The following is a 21,483-nucleotide window of genomic DNA, read 5'->3' on the forward strand; positions in this document are numbered from 1 at the left end:
GTGTGCAATTGGCAAGCTGACTGCAGGAATGTCCACCAGAGCTGTTGCCAGAGAATTGAATGTTCATTTCTCAACAACAAGCCGCCTCCAACGTCATTTTAGAGAATTTGGCAGTAAGTCCAACAGGCCTCACAACCGCAGACCATGTGTATTGCGCCACGTGGGCGAGTGGTTTGCTGGTGTCAACGTTTTCAACAGGTTGCCCCATGGTGGCGGTGGGGTTATGGTATGGGCAGGCATAAGCTATGGACAACAAACACAATTGCATTTTATCGATAGCAATTTAAATACAGAGATACCGTAAAGAGATCCTGAGGCCCATTGTCACGCCATCCATCCGCCGCCATCACCTCGTGTTTCACGACAATGCACGGACCCATGTTGTAAGGATCTGTACACAATTCTGGGAAGCTGAAAATGTCCTAGTTTTTCCATGGCCTGCATACTCAGACATACTCAGCATGTTTGAGATGCTCTGGATCGACGTGTACGACCGCGTGTTTCAGTTCCCGCCAATATCCAGCAATTTGGTATAGATATTGAAGAGGAGTGGGACAACATTCCACAATCAACAGCCTGATCAACTCTATGACAAGGAGATGTGTCACGCTGCATGAGGCAAATGGTGGTCCCACAAGATACTGACTAGTTTTCTGATCCACGCCCCTACTTTCTTTGAAAGGTATCTGTGAAATACATAGATTAGGGCCTAATAAATGTAAATGTACACCATTTCCTTATATGAACTTTGACCTTTTTGCATGTTGCATTTATTTTTGTTCAGTATATTATGGACCATGAAAATGGGTAAATGGACTGTGATCTGCAAATACATTGACAGCCAACCTGAGCCAAGTGCTCTGAAGACCCAATCAGACATTTATTTTTAAACAAGTAGAATGATTTATTACAAAATATGTACAGGTCAACATAACTTTCTCTTTTCCCAATATGTATAAGAAAATTTCAATTATGAACAAAAACAAGTACAAATATGAACCATTAGTTTAGTGCAGTGGTCACCAACAGGTCGATTGTTAAAAACTAAGCCATGCTATTTGTTTTTTTCCCCACTGTTGACAGTAGGTGCACTTGATTCAGAAGCCCTAGCACAGGGAAGACTGTGTTCCCATTTTTAACAATTTCATGTGTCTGAAGGTAGAGCAAATCAAGTGAACCGATAGGCCTGCCACTGACCAATCATAGCTCAGACCACCATGTCTGCAGTGTCCTTGTGCCTTAAACTGTAAAAAGAAGCCATGAACTCACAGCAAAGTTGATACTGTCAGATTTAAAAACCATGACTAGACTCAACGAGTACAGCAAAGAGCTGCACTTTTTATAAGTTCATGTTCAAGTTTTTCAGCCCTGTCAACACTTTTATAAGCCATCATAGAATGCACATTCCCCCTACTTCCAATCTCGCCACAATCAGCACTGCAGCTGCAATGAACGAGTATAGAAAAGCATTCCGATAAGCTTGTGTTATTATTAGCTGCTTGTCTTTAATATTGAGGAATATTTCACTTTCTCTGGTTATAGGAGTAACATTAATTTGTGCACGAGGCAGAAATAATGCAGTGCAACTTGACTTTTGCCATCAGCTGGAAGACTGTGTCCCCTTTTCTCAGCAGAGGGCAGGTGAGCGGAGGGATGGCGAGTCGGGTGAGAGGAAGCCTCAAGAGCTGCTCCTTCTCCTCAGATTGACCATCGGATGCAGGCCATCAGTCCAGTAAAAAAATAAAAGCAAATTTTGCTCACTCAGCTGTGGCCTCACAAACAAATGATCTATTACCAGTGTGATTATATACCAAATGTGTGTTTTATATATATTTATTTATTTTCAAAATGGTCTGAGAAGAACATTGCCAGGGCAATTCAAGCAGAACAAATATGCAGTGATAATGTATTGGGGCCTATAGCCTACTGCACTAACTTCATGGCTACAGATCTGTTTTTAACTGGCTAATGTTGCGTAGGCTTACATTTCTTAAGTCACGTTTATTTAAAATATGAGCGGTAGATCGGCTTGCATTTGGACTCAAAGTGATCTTGACTCAGAACAGGTTGGTGACCACTGGTTTAGTGCAAATTCGACAGCTTAAAATTCGTCTGAACTATTCTGTACTGAGTGACATAGAATACAGCTATCCACTGCCATCTTCTATCAATTCCAGTAACATCACAAAATTGGCAAGAACTTTCAAACACAAAACCTGGTTAACCCGTAAGACCACACGTCACTCCAAAACGACTCCATTTACTCTGTGTCCGTGTTGAGGTAGCGACTTTTATTTCTTGTGGTGATTCCAGAGAAGGAGGTGGCAGGAGGTCCTTTTCCGTCTGTGCTTAGCAGAGGGGCCTGAGAAAAAAGCATAACACAAGCACAGTGGTTCAGTGAGAGGAGGAGGACGGCATGGCAGTGTTTACGAACACATGGTTTGAGACTGAACTCACCTGGAGTGTTGTTGGCTGTTCATACCCAGTATCCGTCTGTTCCACTGGACGGTTCCTGAAAGGTTCCTCCTCCACATCACCATCGTCCGGGGTGGGGGACTTGGAGAGTTTCACCGGATTGATAGTAGCCAAAAGAGCAGGCATGGTGAAACAGGACAAGAAGCGAGCCTTCAGGAGCAGGTAGCCTGGGTTATGGCTGAAGCGCTCTGCCACAAAGCTCCGCACTGCAGCTACCTGCTGCTGTTCTTCCTGGTTCTCTTTCTCCTCTGGGGGTAGGAGCTGCATTGCACGAACTGCCAATGTCTTTTTACATTTCAGGAGACCCGATAGGGTATTAAGACTGCTGACAAAAGGGGGTAAGTAGGGCAGAGTGACGCCCAAATCCGGAAGCGCAACTCCTCGCTTGCCGCTCAACCACTCGCTCACTTGTGCCGGGTCCTCCATGAACATCAGGTTGGGATCAAACTGCATTAGCTCCGGATTGCGGGGTGGAGGGACACTTTTAGGGTGGTTAAGCTGCACGATTCGGAGGGCTCCCTGTGGGAATGAGGCTGGAAGGGAGCCTGGAGGGACGTTGAAGACTAAAGCCTGTGGAGGGCCAATCTGCGGTCTGATGGGAGCCGAGATGACCGTGTTCATGGGAATAGGTGAAACTGCATTGAGCTGAGGACAAGTGGTTGCCACAGCCTGCATGACTGGGTTAGTTATTCTCATGCGTTTTACTGGGTTGGTCATTCTTAGAGCAGTGTTGCTTGTGATGGTAATGGAGGTGGAGAGAGAGTTTACAGATGGGGAGGCAGTTCCCTGTGCTACAGATGAGGCAGGAGATACCATGAGGGCAGATGGGTCTTTAGGGGTAGAGGGAGATGGGCAGACATAGGTCATATTGGGAGAGGCCTGTGTTGCAGCAGCATTTAGTGTTAGAGGGACTTTCTGGTTGATAATAATAGATGGACAAGCAGGTGCAAGAGCATTTCGTGGTAGACTCTGAGGTGTCATCTGGATGCCAATGCCACTGATTGGCACAAGTCCAATGGGCATCAGGACCCAGGCAGTTTGTGGAGGGGACATAACCACGTTAGAAGGCTGGACAACTAGGCTCTCTTTGGTACGGGCTTTCTTGCGTTTGGGTGACTCTTCCACTGACTTTTTAGCAATCGCAGCATCCTTGAGGGCTTGTGCTTTCGCAGTAGGTTTACGATTGCGTTTTTTCCCTGAATGATTCTCATTAGCCTCCTCATTCACCCGGTCTATTGTAGTTGAGGATTGGATGGAAAGGGAAGCAGGGAGTATAGGTCGGTTGGGGGTCGAGGTTATAAGTTGACCAGGTGTGGAGGGTATAGGTCGGCTGGGGGTAGAGGGTCTGAGTTGGGTAAGTGCGGAAGGCATGAGTTGTCTGGAAGTTGGAGTGGAGGGGACCGCAGGATGTGGGATGGACTGTACTGCAGGCGGTGCAATGACAAAGGTCTGCGGGATCATCATCACAAATTGACTGTTCTGCTTCCTCTTCTGCTGCTGCTCGTTTCCCTTCTGGTTTAGCATACTGGCCACTGTTCTGGGACCATGGAGTTGCTTTGGGTTTTTCAATGAAGCTAGAAAAAGTAAATAAAACAGGAGTATTTACATTAAACTCACATAAAATGTAATATCGATGAATAGATGTATTTAAAACAAATTTTAAAATACTGTGCAGTTGACCATCACTGATCTGAGTACTGAGTCTCTTAGCTAATGTATAAGTGATTTTGGGTGGTATAAATACACTGAAAGTAACAAGGAAGTGACTGCCCCTCAGCCCTGTAGTTTTTAAACATTTAAAAAAAAATTATAATAATGGTCTTCAATGCCCAAAGACGTAGCGCGCTGGTCTTCAAGCACAGAACTTCATAAAAGGCATCTTGTAGAAGTTCCTCCCTCTATAAACACACACCATTTTATAACTGACAGCGTTAACATGATTTCATTACACAATCACGAAGCCAATTCAAAACAGCATGGTAAACGATGCGGAAGTACAGCGGAAGTGACCGTCACTTTCACAGGGTACGACATATTCAAGGCCATATGCAAATATAATGTTACCCTGTTTCGCTTCCCAAGATTTGTTTCCCAGGTGTACAGCCTGAAACAGATAAATTGACGTCACAATTGTTACAATAAGCCTTGTTCAAATTGATTATAAGTAGAAATGACTTTAGATGCAAAAATGTAAAACCGTATGAAGGTTGTAAAGTACGAGAACTTTTTGTTTATAGTAAATTATACTCACTTGGTTGTTACGCATTTTAATGATCTGCTTACAGCCTTCTGCATCTAAACTGAGGACCTGTTTCAGATCACAACATTAGAAAACGAGCAATGCATTATATATTGGTCATACTATCAGGATCGCTGACAACGGCTTCAAAATATGGTATTATAATCAGTAAACCTTTTTCAGAAATTCTGGGCTGATGTTATGACGCATTAATTGTGTACCATAATAAGTAGTCATGGTTTTTCTTTATTGGCATATCAAGAGCACGTGTTCAATCTTTCCTGTACACTACCTTTCAAAAGTTTGGGGTCACATAGAAATGTCCTCATTTTTTAGAAAAAAAAGCACAAATTTTGTCCATTAAAATAACATCAAATTGATTAGAAATACAGTGTACACTCATGGCCAAAAGTTGAGAATGACACAAATATTAATTTCCACAAAGTTTGCTGCTTCAGTGTCTTTAGATATTTTTGTCAGATGGAATACTGGAGTATAATTACAAGCATTTCAAAGTGTCAAAGGTTTTTATTGACAATTACATCAAGTTGATGCAAAGAGTCAATATTTGCAGTGTTGACCCTTCTTTTTCAAGACATCTGCAATCCGCCCTGGCATGCTGTCAATTAACTTCTGCGGGTACTATTTAATGAAGCTGCCGGTTGAAGACTTGTGAGGCGTCTTTCTCAAAAACAAGGACATTTCTAAGCGACCCCAAACTGTTGAACGGTAGTGTATGTTACTATACTGGCCAGAATATCTGCATAGGCCTACATCAGGGGTTCGCAAACCTTTTTGGCCCACGACACCATTTGAATATAAAAAAGTGAATGTAATCAACAGCCAAAGTTTACTTTTTAATTCTATTCAGTCTATTACAAATCAGTCTGACACTACTTTTGACAGTACAGTATTTAAATACGAAGGTAGTATGGTTTAAATGACTGAAATGCATCAGAAAGGTATTGGGACTTACAGACGATCATCAGGCAAGAATTTATAATGATCTTTTGTGTAGAAAAGAACATCATTGATGTTATTTTTTTCCCCCCAGTCCGAGTTAGTGCCTGGTCTGTTCACTCTGTCCTAATGAGTCCTGCTTGGCTTGTGGGTAAATATACATCGTGTACAAAAAACCCTAAGGACACCTTCCTAATATTTGAATTGCACCCCCGGGGCACCCCCGGGGCAATGTCGGGGCATGGACTCTACAAGGTGTCGAAAGCATTCCACAGGGATGCTGGCCCATGTTTACTACAATGCTTCCCACAGTTGTGTCAAGTTGGCTGGATGTCCGATGGGTGGTGGACCATTCTTGATAAACACGGGAAACTGTTGAGGGTAAAGAAAAAACAGCAGCGTTGCAGTTCTTGACACAAACCGGTGTGCCTGGCATCTACTAACATACCTCGTTCAAAGGCACTTAAATATTCTGTCTTGCCCATTCACCCTCTGAATGGCGCACATACATAATCCATGTCAACAATTGTTTCAAGGATTAAAAATCCTTCATTAACCCATCTTCGCTCCTTCATCTACACTGATTGAAGTGGATTTAACAAGTGACATCTATAAGGGATCAGTTTCCACATGGTCAGTCTATATCATGGATAGAGCAGGTGTCCTTAATGTTTTGTACACTCAGTGAATGTGTTCCTGAAAGTCTTTCAGTGTTGGGGTCATAATATTTTGTAGCTTAAACGGTTCAAAAGATAGAACCACATTTGTAGGAAGAAAACATTAAACCCCCCCCCCGTTTATTACAACCACAACCACTGACGTAACCCCGGTTCTATGAACCAAGCACAATTTTATTTATTAACTATTTTATTTATATCTATTTTCAAATCAGGCAATCTCGACCCCTAGTTTGGGAAACGCTGGCCTAGGAGCTTGCATCCTTAAGTAAAACCTGACTGGCATAATATGAAATGACATAATTGTGCCCATTCATAGAAAGTGTTATATTTGTGGGTTCATTCCCTACCTGCAGAAAGAACAAGAACACTGGGCTATTGGTGAGTCCAATGCTCTCTGCTCTCTCTCGCACCATGTCCGCTAAAAAACAACAAGAGATCGTAGGATCAAATCATCGGTTCAGTCCTGAAAGAACCATTATGAAACCACCAAAATGCAAATAGTCGTTTTCTACAAGTGAGAGAGAAGTTGTGACTTATTGCCTTGACATCTCGTAAAGTACCTTCACGCCGCTTGTTTGAAGAGTGTGGTGGGGGCATAAGCACATTGCCCACCCAGGGAGTGACTGCCAATTGAAGGGAATAGTTGAGAGTGACGAAGGTTTCACGGTTGGCAGAGGACTCCTTTTGTCTTGAGGACTGGTCACCGCTGATAGGCCCACTGTTTTTCTGCAGAGACAAATGCATGGGATAGAAAACAGAAGACCTGTATCACAGACTCTGTATTAGGTCACAAAGCTCAATCTGTGTCATAGATTGAGCTGGATGGGCCATGCAACTAAAGCGTTGAGCACACAACTATGACAACATATTTTGTTCACTCCCTTCTAACCTTGGTTCAACAGTTTATATCTACGTATTTGTATGAAACGGTCAGATGCATTGATGGATTGTAATAATAATATTAATGCAACATATTTTTATTATAATGTATACAGACAAATGAATAAAAATGTACCCACTGGAAACAACTTTGTTTTGGATTTTTTTTTAAAGCAATTGAAACACCTGTTTCAACACAAAGAGAGTGTCACCTGGCGACTTACGTGTTTTCTGGCATTGGTTTTCTTCCAAGCGATCAGGTTTCTCACCTCTCCGTAGCACACCTTCAGCATGGCCAGGTCACTGTTGTAATCCTTTAGAAGGAACACATACAGAGAATGTCACATGCTACTTTATGTCACAAAGCCAGCTCAATGGGTTAGCTTGCTAACTTTCCAACATATTCTAAAATCATCATCCTATTTCAGGAGGTCATAAACAGTGACACCCACTTCAAAATGAGCACGGTGTAATTGACGCCACACTCCAAACCGCAGATTAACGGTAACTGCCTAGCTTAATGATCCTGTTCTGTGATACACTGATGAAGTCAATATTTATGGTTACCGATGCAGATCCACAGTATGCGTTATGATGAGTGCTATTTAGGAACAAAATGACAATAGGGACAGGTGTTGAAAATGTGCTTAAGGTAAACACATAATGGCGCAACACATGATTGTTTAGAAATAAATAAATGCCGGTACCTTCTTTGCTAGGATTGGGGGGTTTTGTCCGATGACAGTGGCAGCAGGCTTGCCGAATTGGTCCAGGATAGTGGAACGTACCACTATGACCTTGCGCGCCGCATCCTGGCTGTCCGTCGTTGCCTGCTCTTGCGTTGTGTTCTTGCTGGGCCGTTCAACCATCGTGCTCCTCACCTTCCCCAGCCCTTCAAACTCCTTCTCTAGCACGGGGATCCATTGCTCCATGTCTGGTTGGGTGTAGTCTTTGATAATGTCACTTTCCTGATCAGACCAGTGCGGTTCAAAGAACTTCTGTTTCTTCTCGTCGTCACTGTCCATAAACTCAATCTCGACGTTCTCCTCCTCGTCGGAGCTTGAGTGCTCATCATCGTCTAGCCTCATCAGCTTACTCTTGATGCTCCTCACAGCCGCGATCTTTCTCCTTCGCTGCAATGCTCTTTTACTTTTGTCCCTCTCTCTGGGCTGTTTACAAAAACAAGAGAAGAATTAACTGTGTCCAGTGTCACAGATTGAGTTGAGAGAGACATGAACGCTACATAGTCAACACTGACCTTGTACCCGGTCATTTTCCTCCACTGATGAAGGACCTGGCAGTCAATTCTGTTGGGAATCTCGGCAGCTATCTTAGACCATTTACCTATAAAAAAGGACCAAATGAACCGTTAGACGATTATTATCAAGAAAGACGATGGATTATTTTGATATAGTTTCTGTGCGAGTCAGCTTTCTATAACAGTTCCTACGTCCATATTTCTCCACCAATCGTCTGAGCTGTGCCTTTTCCTTCTCGTCAAAGGGCCCCTTCTTCACGTTCCCAACCAGGACGCCCACGTACCTACAGGGTAAAACAGAGTTTGTCAGTGACAGTATGTTCTAACACTTTTTAAGTTTGAGTTAACTAAAATGGGTTGGCCAACATGGAAATGGTCAGGGAATGTGGTGAGAGTTTGGTCAATGTATTAGCTCTATCGATCAGTCCATTTTAGTCCTCACCTGTCCCGACACTGGCCATCATTTCTGCCAGGCACATCCTGACGGATCTTCCACCAGTTCCCTGCCCCGTGTTTAGCCACTGCGCTCAGTAACATCTGCAACAACCAAAAATCGGAGCACAACTTATATTATCAAATAACTATACACTACCGTTCAAAAGTTTGGGGGTCACTTAGAAACATCCTTGTTTTTGAAAGAAAAGCACATTCAAATAACATCAAATTGTCCATTAAAATAACATCATTAGATTAGAAACAGTGTAGACAATGTTGTAAATGACTATTGTTGCAGGAAACGGCAGATGTTTTATGGAATATCTACATAGGTGTACAGAGGTCCATTATCAACAACCATCACACTTGTGTTCCAAGTGTGTTAGCTAATCCAAGTTTATCATTTTAAAAGGCTAATTGATCATTAGAAAACCCTTTTGCAATTATGTTAGCACAGCTGAAAACTGTTGCCCTGATTAAAGAAGCAATAAAACTGGCCTTCTTTAGACTAGTTGAGTATCTGGAGCATCAGCATTTGTGAGTTCGATTACAGGCTCAAAATGGCCAGAAACAAATAACTTTCTTCTGAAACTTGTCAGTCTATTCTTGTTCTGAGAAATGCCAAGAACATTGCTAAGAAAGATCTCGTACAATGCTGTGTACTACTCCCTTCATAGAACAGCGCAAACTGGCTCTAACCAGGATAGAAAGAGGAGCGGAAGGCCCCGGTGCACAACTGAGCAAGAGGACAGACGCCTCACAAGTCCTCAACTGGCAGCTTCATTAAATAGTATCCGCAAAAAAACACCAGTCTCAATGTCAACAGTGAAGAGGCGACACCGGGATGCTGGCCTTCTAGGCAAAGTTGCAAAGAAATAGCCATATCTCAGACTGGCCAATAAAAAGAAAATATTAAGATGGGCAAAAGAACAGACACAGGAAGATTGGAAAAGACAGACAAATCTAAGTTTGAGGTGTTCGGATCACAAAGAAGAACATTCGTGAGAAGCAGAAAAAATGAAAAGATGCTGGAGGAATGCTTGACGCCATCTGTCAAGCATGGAGGCAATGTGATGTTCTGGGGGTGCTTTGGTGGTGGTAAAGTGGGAGATTTGTACAGGGTAAAAAGGATCTTGAAGAAGGAAGGCTATCACTCCATTTTGCAACAAAATGCCATAACCTGTGGACGGCGCTTAAATTGGAGCCAATTTCCTCCTACAACAGGACAATGACCCAAAGCACAGCTCCAAACTATGCAATAACTATTTAGGGATGAAGCAGTCAGCTGGTATTCTGTCTATAATGGAGTGGTCAGCACAGTCACCGGATCTCAACCCTATTGAGCTGTTGTGGGAGCTTGACAGCAGAATGACCGTATAGTATGTAAGAAGTGCCCATCAAGCCAATCCAACTTGTGGGAGGTGCTTCAGGAAGAATGGGGTGAAATCGCTTTAGATTACCTCAACAAATGGACAACTAGAATTCCAAAAGGTCGGCAAGGCTGTAATTGCTGCAAATGGAGGATTCTTTGACGAAAGCAAAGTTTGAAGGACACAATTATTATTTTAACTAAAAGTTTTATTTATTTATAACCTTGTCAACATCTTGACTATATTTCCTATTAATTTTGCAACTCCTTTCATGTATGTTTTCATAGAAAACAAGGACATTTCTAAGTGGCCCAAAAACTTTTGAACGCTAGTGTACATATCGGCACATCTCAAACTGCCCTCGTAACAGATTCGATGAATCAAATCAATTTCCCAACCAAAAAATTCACAAACCCTCCTGACCATACCTCATCTTCTTCTTTAGACCAATAGCCTTTTTTGAGGGTGGAGTCCAGAACCTGAGTCCAGCGATACATCAGCTGGCATGAATCCCGGCCCTCCATGAAATAGGAGACTGGAGTAAAACAGAAAATCACAGAAAACGCAAGTGAAATTGCCAGAACCAAACAGACGACGCACTACAACGACAAGCTACAGTATCTTGTATTGAACAAGCACTTTGTCTAGAGAAAGTAGTTAGTAGACTAGAGCAGTGGACAGTAAGTAGTATCGCGAGAGCTTCTCGCCCCCACTGGGGCATAACAGTGAAGGGGACATCAATAACAACAACCGTCATCGATGTGCACAAACAATAAAAAAAGAGTTAATGCGTAAAACCCCAGGGTGTACACTGGGAGGTGGGAACTTACTCTGGGTGTACGGGATGTAGTTCCCGATACGCATCTTCTCCACCAGCTCTCGAAGGATCTCGTCCTCCACGCCGCCCCACCTCCTCCTCCTGAAGTCGGTACAGATGTAGCGCTGGTACGTCTGGAGACACATGAAGGCTGTCCTGTTGGTCTGTGTGTGACAGACAGGGGGGGACATGAGTTCAGAATCGATAACGCTGAATCGTTTACACATTCAAAGAAATGGTTTGTGTTAAGACGTTCGGGGAATTACACTTGATCTACCTACTACCGAGAAACTTTAACCGTTCAGTACCAGGCACTTATCTCTAAGCAAAGCCCAATCAAACTGTGCAAATCAGGACTGGAAATCACGCCTCTGGATCCCACTGATAGGAAGGGGTAATGACCATGATTCATGATTGGCCAATACTATACATCTGCTCTTACCCCAAGTTTATCAGCAATCAGATCCCAGTTGTGGTGCCCATGTTTTAAAGCGACTTTCTTGAGCATCTCAATTTCGTTTTCCTTCCAACTGGCTTTGTTAATGGAGGGATGCAGGTAGTTCTGCCAAAAGCTTTTTATGGGTTCAGCTTCACGGATGCCTTCAAACTGGATAGGAATATGATTTCAGAGTCAACACTTAAGCCTTTTTAACAATAGGAAAACAAACGAGGGGGAGATGACCGAAGTTACTCAACCCACATCAATATTGGAAATCTTTTGCCAATCATGGTCATCATAGCGGCCACCCATCAGCTCATCCTCCTTCAGCACACTGCAAGGTAAAGCAGAAACAGTCACACAGCAATGGTTTGATTGATATCGATTAAACAATTCAAATCCATTTAACCGCTTCGCGTTAAGTGAGAACAAAACAGACCTGTCTGACAAGACAACCTGACGCATCTTGGATTTAATAGGCTAGGTCATTATTTCCCATGAAAGAGTTATGACGGTAATCACCTGATGGCCTCAATGTCCTTTTCAATTTCAGTGATTTGTTCCCGCAGGATTTGCTTTTCCACATTTTCAGAGCTGACCATTTTCTGTGTAAGGTATTCCACCCTATGAGACAAAAGAAACTTCATGTCATTCATGAAGGCCATTGGGTTAATAATCCTAATCTATTCAACTTCTACAGCGCTTTTCTTTACAGAAATAATCTCAAAGTGCTTGAAAACACAAAACAAAGAGAAATAAAATACAACAGCTATCATAGTAGGCCTACACTACTATTTTCAGCCAGAGTAGAACGTTTTCAGTTGTTAAAGCTTTCAACAGATGGGCCGACACCAATCCTCAATAAATGTTAAGCTACATTTCATACACCCTGTGTAAAAATCAGAAGTTTTGCTACATTTTGAAAAGCACAGGAGCGAATAACACATTACCATTTCAAAATCCATCTACACTTTTTTTGGCATTTTGTTGCTTTACAAAGGAAGATTGAAATCGATTTAATTGTAATTTTTTGTCAATGACCTACATAAAATACTCTGTAATGTCAGTAGAAGAAAAAAAAAAGAATTTTAAAGATGAATGTAAACTTAAAACACTAATATAGCGTGAATAGATAAGTATTCACCCAGAGTCAATACATGTTAGAAAAACCTTTAGCAAGTGTGCAAAGCTCGTGCACACCTGTATTGTGCAATATTTGCCGATTATTATTTTCTAAATTCTTCAAGCTCTGTCAAGATGTTGGGGATCATGACTAGACGTACATTTTCCAGTCTTGCTATAGATTTTCAAGATTTAAGTCAAAACTGTAACTTAGCCACTCAGGAACATTCACTGTATTCTTGGTAAGCACCCCCAGTGTAGGTGTGGCTTTGTGTTGTAGTTTATCGTCCTGCTGAAAGGTGAATTCCTCTCCCAGTGTCTGGGGTAAAGCAGACTGAAGCAGGTTTTCCTTTAGGATTTTTGCCTGTCTTTGTTGATGTCAAGCATACCCATACCATGATGCAGCCACCACCATTCCCTAAACATAACGCTTTGCATTTAGGCAAAGCGTTATTTTGTGCCTTGTTAAATACACATTCATGTTTTGGAATATTTTTTTAATTCTGCATATTTTTTTTGTATTTTAGGTCATTATTTTTGAGTCACTACAATGTTGTTGATCCATCCTAAATTCTCCCATCACAGCCACAATCTGTAGCCTTTTTAAAATCCCCTAATTGCCTCATGGGTGACATCCCTAAGAAATGTCCTTCCTGTCCTGAAGCTCAGTTCAGAAGAACTGTATGTGTCTGCGTGGTTTAATATATCATCCACAACATCATTATTATTAACTTGACCATGCTTAAAGATATATTCAAATGTCTGATTTGTTATTGTTACCCATCTACCAATCACTGCCGTTCTTTATGAGGCTTTCGCAAATCTCCCTGGTCTTTGTAGTTGAATCTGTGCTCGAAACTCAATACTTGACTGAGGGACCTTACAGATGTTGGATTTATGGAGGACAGAGGTAGTCATTCAAAAATCATGTTAACCCCTATTATTTCACACAATAATCCATATAACTTTTGTGATTTAAGCCAAATTTGACTTCTGAACTAATTTAGTCTTGCCTAAACAAGGTGGGTGATACTTATACAACAACTATACTTTAGTTATTTATGTTTTTTAAAAATATGCATTTTCTTTTCGCTTTGACACTAGTGTGTTTTATGTAGATCAATGCCAAAAAAAAAAGAAAATCACATCCATTTCAATCCCACTTTAAAAAGCAACAAAATGTGAAAAATGTTCAAATGTTGCAGTTGAAATTTGTGTTATCGATTCTTCTTCCACAGGCTCAAGTGGGTGTAGACTTTCTACAGGCACTGTACATGACGTATTAAAAAAATGATAAAATACTCTTCAGGGGAAAACAACCCTTTACTCTTTACTTACTTGGACAGCTTGGGCTGTATCATGCGTTTCATACTGTCTTTCATGACAGCATTTATCAGCAGAGTCTTCTGCCAGCCTTCCCCTGAAAATAGAAAACCGGCAATTTAAAAAGTCATCAAGACGCCACGTCACATTCTGATAGTGGTGATGTCACATAACAAGGGTGCAAGAAGCACTAAGGTCTAACAATTATTATTTTTGTACTCACATCTTTTCATCTTGACGTCGTCAGTAGGTCCGATCCTTTTACTCATCTTCTCTCTGGCTTCTGGATTAGCAGGTGGGCCCTGTGGGAATCGGAGAGGCAATGTAAAAACATGGAGATATACAGTACCAGTCAAAAGTTTGGACACACCTACTCATTCCTGGATTTTCTTCATTTTTACTATTTTCTACACTGTAGAATAATAGTGAATACATCACAACTATGAAATAACACATATGGAATCATTGTTGTTAAACAAATCAAAACACAGTTTATATTTGAGATTCTTCAAAGTAGCCACCCTTTGCCTTGATGACAGCTTTGCACATTTGGCATTCTCTCAACCAGCTTCACCTGGAATGCTTTTCCAACAGTCTTGAAGGAGTTCCCACATATGCTGAGCACTTGCTGGCTGCTTTTCCTTCATTCTGTGGACCAACTCATCCCAAACCATCTCAATTGGCTTGCAGTCCGGTGATTGTGAAGGCCAGGTCATCTGATATAGCACTCATCACTCTCCTTCTTGGTCAAATGGTCATTACACAGCCTGGAGGTGTGTTTGGTAATTGTCCTGTTGAAAAACAAATGATAGTGGGACTAAGCGCAAACCAGATGGGATGGTGTACCGCTGCACAATGCTGTGGTAGACATGCTGGTTAGGTGTGCCTTGAATTCTAAATAAATCACTGACAGGGTCACCAGCAAAGCACCCCACACCTCCATGGTGGGAACCACACATGCGGCGAACATCCGTTCACCTACTCTGCATCTCACAAACACACGGCTGTTGGAACCAAAAATCTCTGATTTGGACTCATCAGACCAAAGGAAAGATTTCCACCGGTTTAATGTCCATTGCTCGTGTTTTTTGGCCCAAGCAAGTCTCTTCTTCTTATTGGTGTCGTTTAGTAGTGGTTTCTTTGTAGCAATTCGATCATGAATGCTTAAGTCACACAGTCTCCTCTGAACAGTTGATGTGAAGATGTGTCTGTTACTTGAACTCTGAAAAGCATTTATTTGGGCTGGAATTTCTGAGGCTGGTAACGCCAATGAACTTATCCTCTGCAGCAGACGTAACTCTGGTGGTTCTTTTCCTGTGGCGGTCATCGTCATGAGAGCCAGTTTCTTCATAGTGCTTGATGGTTTTTGCGACTGCACTTGAAGAAACTTTCAAAGTTCCTGAAATTTTCCAGATTGACTGACCTTCATGTCTTTAAATAATGGTGGACTTTTCTCTTTGCTTATTTGAGCTGTGCTTGCCATAATATGGATGTGGTCTTTTGCAAATTAGGACTATCTTGTCACAACTGATTGGCTCAAACACATTAAGGAAAGAAATTTGACAAATTAACTTTTAACAAGGCACACCTGTTAAATAAAATGCATTCCAGGTGACTACCTCATGAAGCTGGTTGAGAGAATGCCAAGAGTGTGCAAAGCTGTCATCAAGGCAAAGGGTGGCTACTTTGAAGAATCTGAAATATATGTTGATTTCTTTAACACTTTTTTGGTTACTACATGATTCCATGTGTTATTTCATAGTTTTTATGTCTTCACTATTATAATACAATATAGAAAATAGTCAAAAAGAAAAACCCTTAAATGAATAGGTGTATCCAAACCTTTGACTGGTACTATATCTTTGACTAAGGCTATATCCGCCTGACCCTGCTCATATCGTACTGAATCTGCAGTCTAATACCTACCAGACATGATACTTTATCTCTGAAATAGGGCTTCAGAAAGCTCCCCAAGAAAAGCTTCAGTGTGGGTTGTCCAGATGTGGTAGCCTGGGGAGATCCTGTGGCAGACAGCTGAGTCATAATCTCTTTCTGTAGGGAAAGACGGACATTATTACATCGCACAGCTTCATTTAACAGATTCCATACGGCACCTTTAAGAATAGCTGTATGCTTTTAGTTGTTGGCCTCTTACTTGTTGGTGTTGATTGTCTGATAACAGTCGCTCCAGCTCCTCTAATTTCTCTTTCAACACTTCCTGGTAAACAAGGTTCATTTGCAGACATGTATCTGTGTTCTGGGGTAAATCCAGCTCCTCAGCACTGTCTTCTTTGCTCTACCAGATGTGGGAGATAGGAGAGGGCAGGCATTTTACAGACACCTTACTTTACATACTGTATTATTTACATCATGTGATAAACTGAAAACTGGAGTCATAGAATAGTGAAAATGGTCATCAATACGAACCGATTCTGTTTCACTTCCTTGGACATCCTCATCTGTTTCAACACATTATAAAAGAAGTCACGTGGTAGAAATGCATATTAGCAGGAAAACGTATTCATGAAACAATGCATAACCTGTTTAAAGAACACAAGTCAAGGGCAATGGCTACCTGACAGAATCTCAGCATTAGATGCATTTGGGCCAAGAGTGCACTCCAACTCTTCAATCTCTCTCTGTATTTGCTCCCGCTCTGCCTCCAGGTCCCCCGGAGGACCCTAGAAGAGCAGGTTAACATTATTTCTCAATTCATCTGAGATAAATCACGCGGTACTATTGGTGATGTCAATGAGTCTTACCAAATCTTCTGGTTGAGATGCATTATCGTCTGATCCATCATCTGACAACAGTAAAAAATAAAAATGTTAAAGTACATTTAGGAAGCCCTTAGCCAAGCAAACACAGCCAAGGAGTTGTGGAGACTAAATTGCATTCTACGATTAGACTTTTTCAAGTTATCGATAGGATTAAAAGCATAGAAATAGAATTCATAGAATGGAAGTTCCCATTCATGTCAATGATTTGTAATTGCTATACATTTAATACTACCCATAGACGAAACCTAGATTGATAACATCTGAAAAACTGGGGGTCAGGGTCTCTCTCTGGAAGCTCACTGCAACAATAACGCAGAAACAACCCCCCCCCCTCCCAAAAAAGGAATTAATAAACATAATAGTTCTGTGTTTCATCATTTACCTTCAATTCGCAAGAGGCTGAATGTACTTCACAAGAGAAAGCATCCAAGCGAGTGAAACAGCGCCCCTCTGTCTCTCTACGTGGAAGTCATCTATCTGATACGGTCTGGTCCAAACGAGTATGACATTGTTGTCGCCCTTAACATTGAAGGCATGGGAAGCCAGCGAGCATTTGGCCTCCCTTGACCAAAAATGTATTACAAAATGTGCCAATCAGCGTTGAGCTAATCTGAGCGAGCTCAACAGTGAATGGTCCTGGCACACCAAAAAAGTGTCAAGGGAAGCCAGCTTGGATTTGGCATCACTCCTATCAAATCCCATTGAGAGCATACCTCATTGACAGAAAACCATGAATAGTTGCATCATTGTGTTGTTGTGCTCCGGTAGCTAGCTGGCTAGAATTGACCCTTTCCTAAATTAGCCATGGGGATAGGGATTTGGACTTGTGGTTTTACTTAATTCTCCGTACTGGTCAATGATTATAATGGCGATTCGGATCCAACCATTAATTCATACATTGTTGTTGCCCTGGCCTTAGAGGATGAAAGTTCAATATGTAGAAGGCTAATGTTAACTGGCTAACGTTGCCCATGAATAGAAGTTAGGCTAGTGAGCAAGCATTTTAGCCAGGTAGCCTAGGACAACAAAAGAACATAAGCATGTACTGTATGACAGAGTGATAGACCTTTTCGTCAACATGAAAAAAAGGTCATTGGCGTTTCTCCACAAGTAGGGTGAGTCAACATGTTTTGCGACTTGCACAAATGCACAGAAATCAGAACCATAGACAGCCACATCATATTTAGCTGACATTAATTGGACTAAATAGTCACTGTATTAGACTAAGCAGAGGAGATTTTGTGATGTTGAAATTTGCGACTTGCGATAACTCGGTGGTTCTAAATCAATAGTTATTTAGTGGTCTGAAAATGTTGTTAACATTAACTTGCTAGGTCATGTAACTGTCAATATGCTGTGTGGACTTCACGGGACAGAGGTGGCTACCGGTTTTGTAATAAACCAAGGTGTGGTTGAATTTATTCTGCAACTGTCTACTTATAGTCTCGCCCGGCCCTATATATATATATATATATATATGTAACGACCCTGGGTTTATAAGCGTGGATATCGACTCCGCCGCTTGAGCATTATTTTGGGGCACAGTCGATAGCTCGCTGGACTTCAGGCTAGAAGGTTGAGGGTTCGAGACCTGCTCCTTTCATTACTAGATATTGTAATGAAACAGCAGGGAGCAGGTCTCTAACCCTCAACCTTCTAACCCGAAGTCCAGCACGCTATCGGCTGTGCCGCAAAAGCATGCGCAAGCGGCAGAGTCGATATCAGAGCTTATGAACCCAGGGTCCTTACACTACTCCCTCCTTTCAAAGGACATTCTATTTCACTTAAGATCTCTATGTGCTACAAATGACACTGCTGGAATATTAACTTAGCTTGCGACTAAGTCTTACAGGAACGCGCTCACCGGCCAAGCACATGCACTGTCGTGGATGCAAGGTCCGATCACTTCTGACACCAATATAATGAAACAGGCAGGGGGCAGATCTCCAACCCTCAACCTTCTAGCCCAGCGAGCTATCGACTGTGCCACAAAAGCATGCTTGAGCGGCAGAGTCCATATCCGCACTGGATCCCTGCCTGTTTCATTACATTGGTGTGTGTGTATATATATATCATGGTCGCAAGGCATATGAATTAACAGGGTTATAGAGCAAACAACGCAGTTATCACAACACATAGGTTGTAATATGGCTTCCCTAATGATTTTACACACGCACCCCTAACTTACTGCTTTAATATACTTCAGATACCCACCAGATGAACAACTGTCTGAAGATAGTTCAATGGAGTTGCTTTCGGGACCAAGGGTGCGCTCGAGCACCAAAATCTGGCGTTCGACTTTCTCCCTCTGTGCAAGAAGTTCATCCGAGGACATAATGGATGAGACACCTTTTAAAAAAAAACAATGTAAAATGAATGATAACAAAACCAGGGATCAATTTATTATAGGGCAATATGCATTGAAAATACAGGACGTTACAGTAGCTAGCTGACAATATTGAAAGGAAGCAGGGGGAGCGTGCTGGAATCCAAACCCATTCGCGATCAGCAACACAACATTTGCAGGTAGCTAACGTAACTTAATAACTAGCAAACACCTGAACTAAACCCAACGTGCAAAAAAGCAACGTCCCTCAACTTCAGCATCAGTCAAAAGTGTTCTAATGTAGCTAGCTAGCTAGCTAGCCATGCAGTCTTGACCAGGAGGAGCATCTGAAAGCTTGCTAAACGCTTCTTACCAAGACTGTCATCCAAGTTAACAGATATGTCTTCTTATGTTATACATAAAAATATTATGTAGAAACAAATATATTTAACTTGCTAAGTCCCAATGAAATTGTCTGACATCCTATTTCATTTAAGATCTCTACGTGCTACAAACGACACTGCTGGAATATTAACATATTTCCCAGAATGCAACTGTGAAAGAATCAACGTTTATGTTGTTTTTAAAATGATATTATTGTTTATCATGCATAAACAATTTAGACACATATTCACCGAATATTCCTACTCAAATACTATTACTTGATTAAAATAATCAAATGGTACGTTGCAATATTCAAATACCCACAATGCAACGCGGGTATCACAGTAAACGTCACAGCCTTGTGCAGAGTCGCTCCGTTGTTGAAGACAAAGATTTTCGATATACTGACAAGATCACATGTCTCTTCGCTATAACAATGGGAGTCGTTGTCCACAGAGGCACGGTGGGCTGTCCAGCTCCCGCCTATCCTTTACATCTCAGTTCTTGATTATTCGATAAAGGTTGTTGACGCATGTATTCAATGGGAGAGATGCTAGTATGCTACTAGCCTCAACCATGAATACACATAGACAACTCGAATATAAATGTTTTTTCCTCAAAGTTGCCGGGATATCACGTGTCCTACTTATGTCAGTAAAGTCATAACGTAAGCATTATAAAACTTATACTACTGCAAATAAACCTCATGTAGCAAATAAGCCATTCATTACTTTGTTGACCAATTCGACTCTCGTTGGCCTCCATACAAAAATCTTGGGAGTGTTCTGCCTTGTGGGAGATCTGTCGACGTTCCCTTGAGCAAGGCATTGACCGTAGATGTTTCTGTGTGTCGCTCTGAATGGGAGTCTATTGGATGACTGGTGTGGTGTAGTTGTTGAGCGGCTTCACTGCAAGTATATTGTATGTTTTGGATATTCAATAAAATAAAAAATAAAAAACGAATGCGTCGGCGAAACGCTGAAAAAACGCCACATGCTAGAGGGAGACAGCCTCTCTCTTCCTCTCTGTTGCAGCACAAGCTTATCAAAGCCACCACACGATTGTGACAAATTCCTGGAGCAGTTCAACCTTATTGGGCACAGGGGGAGGGTAGTGTGTTTTTTTCCTGGTTTACATTCACTCTTTTGCAGTTTTTACTATACCATTTCTTCCATTCTAGCCAAATTCCTCATCTGCTTACATGCGCCTCCCCTATATAGAAAGAAGTGTTTTGGTACTTCCCTTATGCGCTATGCTTATCATTGTGCTAACTTTTATTGTCAACTGGGGGGTTCGAGGCCTGAATGCTGATTGGCTGACAGCCGTGGTATATCAGATCGTATACCACAGGTAAACATTTAGTTTAACTGCTCTAATTACGTTGCTAACCAGTTTATAATAGCAATAATGCACCTCGGGGGTTTGTGATATATGGCCAACATACCACGGCTAAGGGCTGTGTCCAGGTACTCCGCGTTGCGTCGTACAAGGAATAGCCCTTAGTCGTGGTGCAGTGCCTTCGGAAAGTATTCAGACCCCCTTGACTTGTTCCACATTTTGTTACGTTACAGCCTTATTCTAAAATTGATTAAATTAAAACATCGCTATAACAATTCAATTAACTCAACATTCTCCACACAATACCCTATAATGACAAAACAAAAACCGGTTAAGACATTTTTGCACCTAAAAAAACCAACATATATAGATATATATACCTTATTTACATAAGTATTCAGACCCTTTGCTATTAGACTCAAAATTGAGCTCATGTGCACCCTGTTTCCATTGATCATCCTTGAGATGTTTCTACAACTTGATTGGAGTCCACCTGTGGTAAATGTTTTGGAAAGGCAAACACCTGTCAATATAAGGTCCCACATTTGAGTGCATTTCAGAGCAAAAACCAAGCCATGAGGTCGAAGGAATTGCATGTACTGCTCCGAGACAAGATTGTGTCGATACACAGATCTTGTGTATTGTTGTATGACGTTGG

The 21,483-nt window shown here is 41.7% G+C and overlaps 1 protein-coding gene across 2 annotated transcripts; it reads right to left on the minus strand.

The window, feature by feature from the left end:
• Window positions 1-879: 879 nt before the first annotated feature.
• LOC139389835 (small nuclear RNA activating complex, polypeptide 4) lies at window positions 880-20,524 on the minus strand. 2 transcript variants are annotated; one of them, XM_071136806.1, is made up of 25 exons: window positions 19,812-20,524; window positions 18,992-19,126; window positions 16,760-16,800; window positions 16,573-16,678; window positions 16,425-16,456; window positions 16,153-16,293; window positions 15,924-16,049; window positions 14,221-14,299; window positions 14,013-14,094; window positions 12,075-12,176; window positions 11,814-11,886; window positions 11,556-11,720; window positions 11,127-11,277; window positions 10,725-10,831; window positions 8,934-9,028; window positions 8,684-8,775; window positions 8,492-8,577; window positions 7,941-8,402; window positions 7,458-7,547; window positions 6,915-7,080; window positions 6,702-6,772; window positions 4,727-4,783; window positions 4,540-4,579; window positions 2,458-4,049; window positions 880-2,362 (listed from the first exon to the last, which is right to left on the minus strand). In XM_071136806.1, exons 2-25 carry the CDS (start codon window positions 19,110-19,112, stop codon window positions 2,261-2,263), a joined length of 4,179 nt encoding a protein of 1,392 aa, XP_070992907.1. In that variant the 5' UTR covers window positions 19,113-19,126; window positions 19,812-20,524; the 3' UTR covers window positions 880-2,260. The 2 variants fall into 2 exon arrangements, with proteins under 2 accessions (XP_070992907.1, XP_070992906.1); XM_071136805.1 differs by lacking the exon at window positions 19,812-20,524 and adding an exon at window positions 19,477-19,633.
• Between the last annotated feature and the right edge of the window lie 959 nt (window positions 20,525-21,483).

Source organism: Oncorhynchus clarkii, chromosome 30 (genome assembly GCF_045791955.1).
Source record: "Oncorhynchus clarkii lewisi isolate Uvic-CL-2024 chromosome 30, UVic_Ocla_1.0, whole genome shotgun sequence".
Classification (NCBI taxonomy): Eukaryota; Metazoa; Chordata; class Actinopteri; order Salmoniformes; family Salmonidae; genus Oncorhynchus; species Oncorhynchus clarkii.